A 12,194-nucleotide genomic window follows, 5' to 3' on the forward strand; every position below is an offset into this window, starting at 1 on the left:
TATCTTCCTTATTTCCCATGCCAATGGCCATTTCAGTCCTATGGTAGGCCAACTTGGACCTATCTCATCCAGGATGGTCTAAGTGTGAATAGCATTTTATACATGCTTTGAAGCCCATGCAACATTTTTACCTTAATATTATTCAAATTACATTAGAAAAAGACAAATGGTGAACTTTTGTTCATAGAAATGTGAAATACAATATTCACTTCAAATTCTTTATGAATCTTTACATATTTAAAAGTAGGAAAGAAGATTTTATACAGTAATTGGCTGAATTTTAAAAAAAGCTAATGGTTGAAGAGCTGAGTTTGTAATTTGCATGTCCAGACTTACAGTTGGATTATATTTGGCATGAATATGGCTTTTCCATTTTGAATTTTCTAGAAACAGTCAAGTATGGATTGTTAATAATGCAATTGATGAGCTTTGTTGTGTTTGTAGAAATGTTTTCTTATAATGAACAAAAGTAAGTAAAGTTAAAGAACAAATAGTGAAATATTCTTTAGGTCTTTGTTTTCAAAAGTTAATGAATTAATATAACATTTGATAAGATGCAAAGGAAATCATTATGGTCTTTTAATGTAATTTGATTTTTTCTGAATATTTTCTTGGATAATTTATAGCTGTAGGTACAACAGCCTTATGCAAGAGTATAATTAAGATGAACTATAAAAATAGATTTAATTGAACTATCTTTTGTGTATTTTTCATTATCCTTAGTACATCATTAGCATTGATTATTTATTGTTTTTGTTGTTCAGTCACTAAGTCATGTCCAATTCTTTGTAACCCTGTGAACTGCAGCACACCAGGCTTCTCTGTCCATTTTTATCTCCCTGAGTTTCAAACTCATGTCCATTGAGTCAGTGATGCCATCCAACCATCTCATCCTCTGTTACCCCCTTCTCCTTTTGCCCTCAATTTTTCCTGGCATCAGGGTATCTTCCGATGAGTTAGATCTTCACATCAGGTGCCCAAAGTATAGGAGCTTCAGCTTCAGCATCTGTCCTTCCAATGAGTGTATTCATATTAATATAGACAATATATTTATATAGACAGTCTTTCTTCTTCAGCCCAACTAATTATATGACTAAACTAAGCAGTATATCTTTGTTCTGTAATAACTTTATTATGAATAATAGGTTATTGATTTAAAGACTACTATTCATAAGACAGTATGTTCGTTGATGAAAATTTTCCTTTTCCTTAATGCTTACATGTAGCACATGATAGTGATGAAATGAAACAAGTATTGTCATTTTGCCCACATTCAGTGCTCTAATTATAACATCAAGCTATTTTCATGTTATTTAATAATGGAAATAAAAACATTTTTGTAATACCCTAAATATCAGAGCATTTAATGTAATGTTGATAAACATATAAAAGTAAGGGAGATTTAAACTGCAAATTGAAATTCAAATGTGAGGCTGTTTCCTTAGTATGCTCATGTTATTTTATGTACAGCTTACTTTTTTATTTTTTCATTTCAATTTATTGAGGTATAATGGGCTTACAAAATTATAAGATATTTAAGGTGTACATCATGGTGATTTACAAATACATTGTGTTGCGGTTGCTTATAGATCTCCCTTTAAGACTTCCTTAACCACATTTATGGTTATATGTTATAAAATTACTGTAACTTTGATGATCTCTTTTACTAAAGCTCCCATGTTCTTTACAGTAATTGTTGGCCTCTCTTCTCTGCCATATGGTGAGCTAAAGAGCAAAACCAGTGTACTTTCATGGCTTCTGAGGAAATATTTTAGCAATGTTTCTAGATGGAATAGAAACAGAGAGGGAAATAAGTTTATGTTGTTAAAAATTTGTAAAAGTTAAAACCAATAGTATCACTTATCAAGGACCACTTAGATTTAAGCATTTCAGTTAAAAACTAATTTTGCCTCTTAGGCTTATAAAATTATTTTATTGACATTCTGCTTTTTAGATTTGAGCTGATGTGTTTTATTTTTATAGAAGTGTTTTTGTTTTTCTGTCTATATTCATAAAATATCAAAGTATAACCATAGAAATGGTAAATAAAAATATCTAGATTTATATTCTTAGAAATTATATAAATTAAATTCATACTCATGGCATCCAAATTAGGATACAGGCAACTATTGTAAAATAAACAAATGTTTTCCTTTAGGTCTTTTTATTTTCTAACTTGCTTTTCTTTCACAAACTTTTAATATTTCTATGTTACTTTATTGTATACATGAAAATCAAAAGCAGTCAACACAGCAGGATCAAAAAGAAGAAAAGTAACTTTTGAAAATGCTATGTATTAGAAGTGGTTTCTATATACATTTATCCTTGAACAATATGTGTTTGAACTGCATGGGTTCATTTAAATGGAGATTTTTTTTCAATAGTAAATATATAATGCTACACAATCCACAGTTGGTTGAATCCAGGGATATGGAAGTACACAGAGAAACCTTGTATACAAAGGGCTGAGTATAAGTTTATGAGGATTTTCAACTGCACAGAGGGTCAGCACCTCAACCCCCAGGTTGTGGAAGGGTCAACTGTCTATCAAATCTCATTTTTCACAATATTTTAATGGCTATGCATTACTCCCATTTTACCAAAGACACTGATTTGTAAAGTATATTTAAAAGTGTCAAATTCATTAGCATGAAACTGTATTTTACAAAATTAAATAATTATTGTGGATATAGTTGTAAGTTCCTATTATAGATCCTTTACTTCAGGATTTTAGAATGTACTCAGTCACTAAAAATCAAATGGCACTAAGAACCCAACTACTTATCTTTAAGACAATGTCATTTTTCAAAATGAAAACATAATCAGTTTTTTTAAGTAGTCACATGTTAATAGATTCTGAAATTCTACTTTTTAGCTATACATTTACAAGGTATAACAATTCTGTTTGTAGTTTCTAAGTATATGGCTACACATATTCTATATAGTACAGAATTATTTTTATGAACTGTATTTATATGGTATTTTTTCCATTTTTTAATTTAAATATATTTTTTTTAAATTTTAGTGTTGGGTTGGTTTCTGCCATACAACAGTTTTTAATCTTAAAAAGAAATAAGAGGTGCCATGAGCACTTTACTATACCCTACTATGCTCTGCTATCATCTAGCATAAATATTGATATAAAACTTGGTCTTGAAAATATGCCTTTACTCTAAAGAAATCTCATCAATCATCTTTTGGGATCCCAGACTGACCATGTCTTAAAATTGATATGGATATATTGACCACATTAGAAATTCAGTATACGTATCTGTTTTATGAAATATTTAACAAGTGATGAATTGCACCTTGTGAGTGATTCAACCATGAAAGATAAAGCAAAATCTTAGATTAAGAATCTGTTTTTATTTTTTCTGGACAAATTCCATAGGAAAATCCTTTAAATATGACCAGCTATTTTTAAATCCTCATTTTGTAGTTTCTAAAATGGCTTAACACTATATATATACACACACATATATATATATATAAAATAATTGAATAAATAGTGGCTAATTACTTTTCTTCATCTTCTACTCTTTCTTAGTATCTATCTAACGTCTTATTGTAGAATCAGTCCTGGTGAATCTTTAAATGCTAATGCCTAAGAAATCAACTTTTGTTGAGACTGAAAGTCATATATAATACATGCTCTATGTCATATAGTAAATGCTAGTCTTCACTGATCCAGTTATGTTCAGTTTGGATCCTCAATTAATCTCCAAGAACAGGAACACTGAGCTAAGAAACTTGTGACAGAAAAGCTCCACAAGTGGGGCCACAGAGAGCTAGGATCTTATTTAACTCTCACCCTTGGCAACCCTTTGTAGAAACATGCAGTTAACTTGTTTTGTTTTTGTTTTGAGGCTAAATCTTCAGAACACTTGCTCTGGTGAAAAAGCAGGTCTCGGGATGAGAGTGGGGAGTGGGCTACTAGGGGAAAAGAGGGAGAGTAGGAAGGGGGAAAGGGGAGGAAGGATGAAAGGGAGGGAGGAGGAAGGAAGAAAAGGAACGAGTAAATTCATTTGGAAGGATCATGTCACCTAGAAATAAACAGTATTTTACCAAAATACACCTCTACTAGATAAATAAAGAAGCAGTTCAGTGTCATCCACCTCATTAGAACTGGTTCAAATGTATTCTTTTTAATGGCTGAGTAATACTCCATCGTGTACATGTACCACAGCTTTCTTATCCATTCATCTGCTGATGGACATCTAGGTTGCTTCCATGTCCTGGCTGTTAGAAACAGTGCTGAGATGACCCTGTATTGTGAGACAGCAAAAAAGACACAGATGTATAGAACAGTCTTTTGGACTCTGTGGGAGAGGGAGAGTGTGGGATGATTTGGGAGAATGGCATTGAAACATGTATAATATCATATAATAAACGAATCACCAGTCCAGGTTCGATGCAGGATACAGGATGCTTGGGGCTGGTGCACTGGGATGACCCAGAGGGATGGTATGGGGAGGGAAGTGGGAGGGGGGTTCAGGATTGGGAACACATGTACACCCGTGGCAGATTCATGTTGATGTATGGCAAAACCAATACAATACTGTAAAGTAATTAGCCTCCAATTAAAATAAATAAATTTTTTAAAAAGCAGTGCATAATTCAGCTACTGCTTGTTGAATGTTTGAATTGTGTTGATGCTAACTGCTGCTGCTGCTGCTGCTGCTGCTGTTGGTGCTGCTAAGTTGCTTCAGTCGTGTCCAACTCTGTGCGACCCTGTAGAGGGCAGCCCACCAGGCTCCCCCGTCCCTGGGATTCTTCAGGCAAGAACACTGGGGTGGGTTGCCATGTCCTTCTCCAGTGCATGAAAGTGAAAAGTGAAAGTGAAGTTGCTCAGTTGTGTCTGACTCTTAGTGACCCCATGGACTACAGCCTACCAGGCTCGTCCACCCATGGGATTTTCCAGGCAAGAGTACTGGAGTGGGGTGCCATTGCCTTCTCCAGTTGATGCTAACTAGAGGGATTCTTTTTGAGGAGTTAAGTAGGAAAGTAATAGGATTTGGAAGAGACCTGGCTTTTAATTTTAGAGATTTTGAAAGAGTTGGAAATGGTACTTCAATCACTGAATGAAATGTTTAATTAATTGTGTCTTCAATAAAGGAGAATTCTGCTTTCTTTAAGTGCTTTCATTTTAAAATCTTCTTGCCATTTGTAACAAAAATATATGTGGAGCTGTATACACTAGCTGTTTTTTAGTTTACTCTTTTAAAATAAACTTAAAATGTCAACAGTTTATTTGATTCAATTAGATCTCTCATAATAATCATCACTTCTCAGCCTTTTGGCTAAGATCAAGTATAGTGTGTAGATTTCTCATAATAATCATTTTCCATCTTTTATCTGCATCGCTAATTATAGAAAAATCTGTTCTGTGGAATAAGGAACAGTTTACCAAGTTGCTCATCAGTAAAGAATGCTTTTATTATCCCTGTATTAAATGCCATATTAATGCACAAACAATATTAGTTTCTGAATTAAGGCTGAAATGTGAATAATAATTCATAAGTTATGATCATGGTTTCACTTTATCAGTTGCAGTCATTTATGTCTTCTCAATTTATGATAGCCATTACTTCCTTTTTGTAAGTTAAATGTTCATCAATTTCATAAATGAATTTTTTGCTCTGAAATTATTTATACTGGGAACATCATCATATAAAATTCTTGCAACATATATGATCAAAATGGACAAAACTTTATTATATTATTGAATATGGCTGAAATAAAAAATAAAAATTATTTGTTAATGTCAGATTAATCATTATAGATCCTACCAGATCTCAGATAATTCTCTTTCCTATCAACTACTATGAAATCATAATATTGTTCTTTTGTTATCAGTGTCCAGTTCCAATATTCATTTGGGGTTAACTTCTACATATCAGAACCCATTTTTTCTGCACCTTATCACTTGTGATAACTGTTGTCCTTTCTTATTGCTAATAATTTGCTAACTTTTCAATACAGGTAACGGATTAGGAATTAGAATTGTGGGTGGTAAAGAAATCCCTGGACATAGCGGAGAAATTGGAGCCTATATTGCCAAGATTCTTCCTGGGGGAAGTGCCGAACAGACAGGGAAACTTGTGGAAGGTAAGAATAAGGATTTCAGAGTAAATTAAAATGAATGTGCTCATATTAAACATATCTTAATTTGATCTGAAAGTTTTCTCTTCTTTTACTGTCTAGGAAAACCTCTCTTTGTGGTTAAGGGTGACATTGTGGTATAGTAAAGGAAGATATGTCCACCACTGTATTCATTTTATTTTCAATTGCATTGTCCTTTTGCATTGCGGAGTATCTTGTTTAAGAAACAGTAATTAGCCAAGATTTTTTTACTGACTGGGACAATATACATTTAAAAAGTACTTTGATTAAAGGGACTAGTGATTCATAAACACCAAGAAAAATCATATTGAAATCAGTGCCATAAAAACATCAGATGATTTGATACCTGCTAAAGTCAGGTCAACAAACTGTGGATGACCCACAGGCCAAATCCATCTGCTGTTTGTTTCTGTAAGCATCGTTTTATTGAAATATGGCAAGAATTGTTAATTTACATGTTGAACATGAGTATTTCCCACTGCACATACAGTACTGCATTCACAACAAACTATATGATTTGCAAAGCCTAAATATATTCTCTCTGACCCTTTAGAGAAAAAAAAAATTGTCAAATCCTATGTTAGGTACAATTCTATTCAACTTATTACATCATAAGTATTAAAATAATGAACTTTACAAGTGTATATAATGGGCCATAAAATGATCTTACTTTTAATTTCAGTAAAATGTTACCTTGAGTCTCAAGATGATGTGGTCATTTACATTTTCAAAATTCCAACATAGAGATAGCTTACAAGATTTCAGTGATACTATTTGTCATGAATATTTTTATCATAAAGCAATAGTTTTATCGTAAATCATTTTTTTTGTTTTTATCCTAAATTAGATGCTTATTTAGAAAGTGTTTTGCTGTCACTTCATAATTTAATATTGCCTGTTATTGTTTAAAACTTAATCATGTTAAAATTATTCACTGCCATATTCTTAAATATATTGGAACCTACCAAAAAGTCCCTGGATATTCTGACAGACTATTAGAATAAACACAGACTTGAGGCAGTATTTATTTATCACAGTGCTCTGCTGAAACCAGCTTGACCAACTCACTGCGAGAAGCTTTGCACATCTCTTCCCAGCTTCACTTTGAGTGCCATCATGTTGATAGCTTGAATTGGCCATGGTGAGAGTACTTAAACATGAAAATAGACAAATGCTATAAATCAAACCTTTTTGTTCATTTAGTTGCTTATTGACTTTCAGAAATCTAGTTTACCAGGATATTGCCAAATATATAACTGAAAGTATATTATTTAAAATATTCTAATTATATTTATACAACAGCAAAAATTGGGAGGGCTAGCTAAATGAAAAAGAAGACTATATGAATCAAAACATAACCATTAGGAACAAACACTGGATCTGTATGAATTTTAAATGACTGTAATCCTATCATGCCTAATACTATTCTCTTGGTATTACAGTCTAGGTAAGATACAAAGATTGAGGCCCATTTGTAAGTATGGGCATGATATGTTTACTTTCAGATAGCATACTTCAGAAAGAAATGAATATGCTGTTTTTCTTTTAGAATAAAATTTGCAACTTAGTAACTGTGCCTCATATAGTTTGACAAAGATACTTGGATAATTTAAAGATAAAATTTCATAACCTTCTTTGTCTTAACAACATGAAAATCACCAAATGCTACAAATCAGGATGATTTTAAGTACAGTTTCAATGAAGTACTCTGTGATGAAGTGACTCTGTCTGTATTTGGTAGCTTATGTGGCTATTTTTAAATTCATGCACCTAAATTAAAAATAGATGTAATGCAAACTCATTCAAGAAAGAAAACTGAAATGAACCTAAAATTACATTTGTGATTTTATAAACTCAGACACTGCCATTTAAGTCCTCATCTTTTTTTGGAACTGAGAATTTTGCAGGTTGTTTCATTTGTTTAAGTGGGAACTCATTAAAAGCTATGTGCATATGACTTGGGATTCCGTAGTGGCTCAGAAAAGAATCTGCCTGCAAGGCAAGAGACCCAGGTTTGAGCCCTAGGTCAGGAAGATTCTCTGTGACTTAAGATTTTACTTTTATTAATTGTATTATTTATTAATTCTCCCAAAGTTTTGCCAAGGTGCCAAGCCAGGCCTTTCTGAGTATAAATCCTCTGATTAGAGTTCAGTTTTTGCATAACTCATAGCCATAATTTGCTACTTATGATTTCCAGATTTACTTTATTTTCTCATAAAACATAAATCTTTAATACAGTTCTTGGTAGTATGTCTATTAAATTCATGATGATATTGGATTGGCCAAAAAGTTTGTGTTTTTCCATTAGATGATATGGGAAACCAATGAACTTTCTGGCCAACCTAATATCTTAACTGTCAAAATAGATACTCTATTTGAAACATTAAATATTTTGAGGAGTGATTTTGACATATGAAGGTCTTCCCTGGTGGCTCAGATGGTAAAGAATCTGCCTGAAATGCAGGAGAGCTGGCTTCAGTCAGGGTTGGGAAGATCCCCTGGAGAAGGGAATGGCTACCCACTCCAGTATTCTTATCTGGAGAATTCCATAGAAATAGGAGCCCTAGCAGGCTACAGTCCCTGGGGTCGCAAAGAGTCTGACATGACTGAGTGACTACACTTTCACTTCTGACATAGGATAAGTCATTTACTTTCTCCTATCCAAAGCTATACCTGTGTTCTATGCCACCAGGCTAAAATGATAGATTCATTGTTTTGTTTTGTTTTTTTTCAGTCTACAAATGAACTGACTAGAAGGCTATCAGTCCAAGTTAATATCTACAGACTTACTTTGTTGAGACCAGTATATTTCTGACTTTAGTATGTGTTCAGATGCTCAGTGCCATCTGATTCTTTATGACCCCATGGACTACAGCCCACCAGCCTCCTCTGTTCATGAGACTTTCCAAGCAAGAATACTAGAGTGGGTTGGCATTTCCCTCTCCAGGGAATCTTTCCAATCCAGGGATTGAACCTGCATCTCTTGCCTCTTCTGCATTGGCAGGCAAATTCTTTACTACCAGCACCACCTGGGATGGCCCTATAATTTGTTTTGTCTACAATTATGTGTTTCATTCATATGTGATATCCTTAGGGAACTGAGCCTCAAGCTGGAATAGATGATCAAAAAATTTCAGAGCAGTAGATTCATTGAAACAGTACTCTGATTTTTATGCCTGATGTGAAATAAAATAATGCCAATTCTCTATCACTGGAGTTTTGGGGTTTTTTTAATTTTTAAAATTGTGTTCATGAATGTTAATTTTCAAAAATTTATTTATTGAAGAGATTGAATTTGATTAATTTACCACAGTTTGAAGTTAATTCTTTCCTAAGGAATATTATATGTGTATATGTATGTGTGAGTGTGTGTGCATAAATAGATGGATGAAATGTTTTTTGTGTTTGTGTAATTTAGTTTCTCCATTTTTATGATGAATTCCAGGTGGACATAGGAATTGATTTGATCTCTTCCTGATATGTCTTTCTTTCACATTCTGTATACAGAAGTATATAGACAGTCTTTATGACTCAAAATTGTCTTCCAGTTGATTTAAAATGTGAATGACAATTGATTGACTGTAGAATTTTTAGACTGTACTTTTTACCACTCCAAAATACAAAGCTACTGTTCGCAATTTAACTGTCTACTGTTTTCTCTAAATTTGGTCATTTTTCCTATCATAAGTTTTTCAGACTTTTCATGGTTTGACATGTTAATGACACTCAGTGGCATGGACTCTGTGTTGATTTTTCAAATCTCCTCTACTTTATTCTCTGAACTTATGCATTTAAAATATACTGATCGATGATGTAGATTTCTTAATGTTCAAATTCTGAAAGTACCCACTTATGTAACTAAATTATTAAATGGAAGAGAAAAAAATAACCCTAGTATATTTTCTGAATCACTACTCTGTTCATTTCTTTGAAAAAAGATTTTGATTCAACCTTTTAAAAAAAATCTTTCTGAACAAGGTTGTCTATCATGTTAAATAATGTAAAAGAATTTTATGGTTCAGAATCCTGAGAATTAGCAATAATTTTATTGCTAATACTTTATTGCAAAATACTTAGGCTATATTCAAGAAATTAGTTTTAAAACACTCCTAATATTACCTCATGTGCCTTAAAATTAAAAAAAAAATGCAATAGAAAATATTCTTTTAATTTAAATTTCCTGAACCAATATTTTAGTCTACGGTAGTTTTCTGAAAGAACTCAGGCAGTCAGGTACTTGAAGGATCCTAATCATTCAAAATCTTAAAATTTATCTCCCAGAAACATTTAGTAAACATTCTTAAACAACTACTAGACAAAGAATGGTCTTTTTCTGCCTATTATCCTGTTTTTTCGCACATAAATTCAGTCTTCGTTCTGTTGAGAAAATGAAGACAAAAGATCTAGCAGATTAAGTTACAAATCTAATTAAGTTTCTAGAGTGCCAGATTTGCTATTTGCTTTAAGATTAAAATGTTAACAGTTTTAGATCAACAATGTTGGAGCCGTGAAATGCTTACCAGTATTGGGGTTTTAGATAGTGCGTAGTTTTCTAATTTTGGTCTTTTTTTTTTTTTTTAATTGGAGGATAAATGCTTTACAATATGCTGGTTTCTGCAGTAAAACAATGAGAATGAGTCATAATGCAGGCACACACAAGCACACACACACACACACACACACACATATTTATCCCCCCCCTATTGAGCTGCCCTCCCTGGTCCTTCCTACCCCTCTCCCCCTCCTTTCCCACCCCTCCAGGCTATCACAAGACACTGGGGTGGGCTCCACATGTTATATAGCAGCTTCCCACTAGTTATCTGTTTTACGTACAATAGAGTATATATGTCAATGCCACTTTCTCTGTTTCTCTACCCTCTCCTTTCCCTGGGCTTCCCTTGTAGCTCAGCTGGTAAAGAATCCACCTGCAATTCTGGAGACCTGGGTTCAATCCCTGGGTTGGGAAGATCCCCTGGAGAAGGGAATGGCTACCTGTTGTGTCCACAAGTTCATTCTCTTCATCTGCATCTCCATTCCTTCCCTGCATATAGGTTCATGATATTGTTTCTTTTTAAATTAATTTGAGCACTTAAAAGTATACTAAATATATGGACTTTGAAAGTATATTTATAACTTGCCACTTTATATCTCTATCCTTAGGCAAGTGATTATAAACCTTATGTATATTAAATAACAATACAAAGTTCCATATAATCAACACTATGATTAACAGCCTCAAAGAATTAGAGGCTTCTTCAGTAATAAACTTACTTTTCTGTAGGCTATTTTACCTATTGAAACCTACATATCATTGAAGTTTTAGGAAGTTTTGAACTCATGGCATGATTTAAAAATAACATTTTCTTTAAAAATAAATCTTAGAGAATAGCAAGGAAAAATAAGAAAGCCATCTTAAGTGAACAATGCAAAAAGTAGAGGGAAACGATAGAATGGGAAAGACTAGAGATCTCTTCAAGAAAATTGGAGACACCAAGAGAACATTTCATGCAAAGATGAGCACAATAAAGGACAGACATGGCAAGGACCTAACAGAAACAGAAGAGATTAAGAGAGGTAGCAATAATACACAGAACTATACCAAAAAGTTCTTAATGACCCAGATAACTGTGATGGTGTGGTCACTCACCTAGAGCCAGACATCTGCAGTGTGAAGTCAAGTGGGCCTTAGGAAGCATCACTGTGAATAAAGCTAGCAGAGGTGATGGAATTCCAGTTGAGCTACTTCATATCCTAAAAGATGACGCTGTTAATGTGCTACACTCAATATGCCAGTAAATTTGGAAAACTCAGCAATAGCCACAGGACTTTAAAAGTTCAGTTTTCATTCCAATCCCAAGGAAAGGCAATGCCAAAGAATGTTCAAACTACCATGCAATTGGACTTATTCCATATGCTAGCAAAGTAATGCTCTAACTCTTTAAGGTAGGCTTTGCTTTGATAGTACATGAACTAAGAACTTCCAGATGTACAAGCTGGATTTAAAAAAGGCAGAGGAACCAGAGATCAACTTGCATTATCTGCTGGATCATAAAAAAGGCAAGAAAATTCCA

The 12,194-nt window shown here is 33.4% G+C and overlaps 1 protein-coding gene across 1 annotated transcript in view; it reads left to right on the plus strand.

Annotated features, from left to right (window-relative positions):
• Positions 1-12,194, plus strand: part of PCLO (piccolo presynaptic cytomatrix protein) — a 392,120-nt gene that overhangs the window by 272,530 nt on the left and 107,396 nt on the right. Inside the window, exon 10 of the mRNA XM_024991035.2 lies at positions 5,983-6,108. Coding sequence (XP_024846803.1) covers positions 5,983-6,108 — 126 coding nt within the window. The remainder of the gene's footprint in view (positions 1-5,982; positions 6,109-12,194) is intronic.

Source organism: Bos taurus, chromosome 4 (assembly GCF_002263795.3).
Source record: "Bos taurus isolate L1 Dominette 01449 registration number 42190680 breed Hereford chromosome 4, ARS-UCD2.0, whole genome shotgun sequence".
In the NCBI taxonomy this organism is placed as follows: Eukaryota; Metazoa; Chordata; class Mammalia; order Artiodactyla; family Bovidae; genus Bos; species Bos taurus.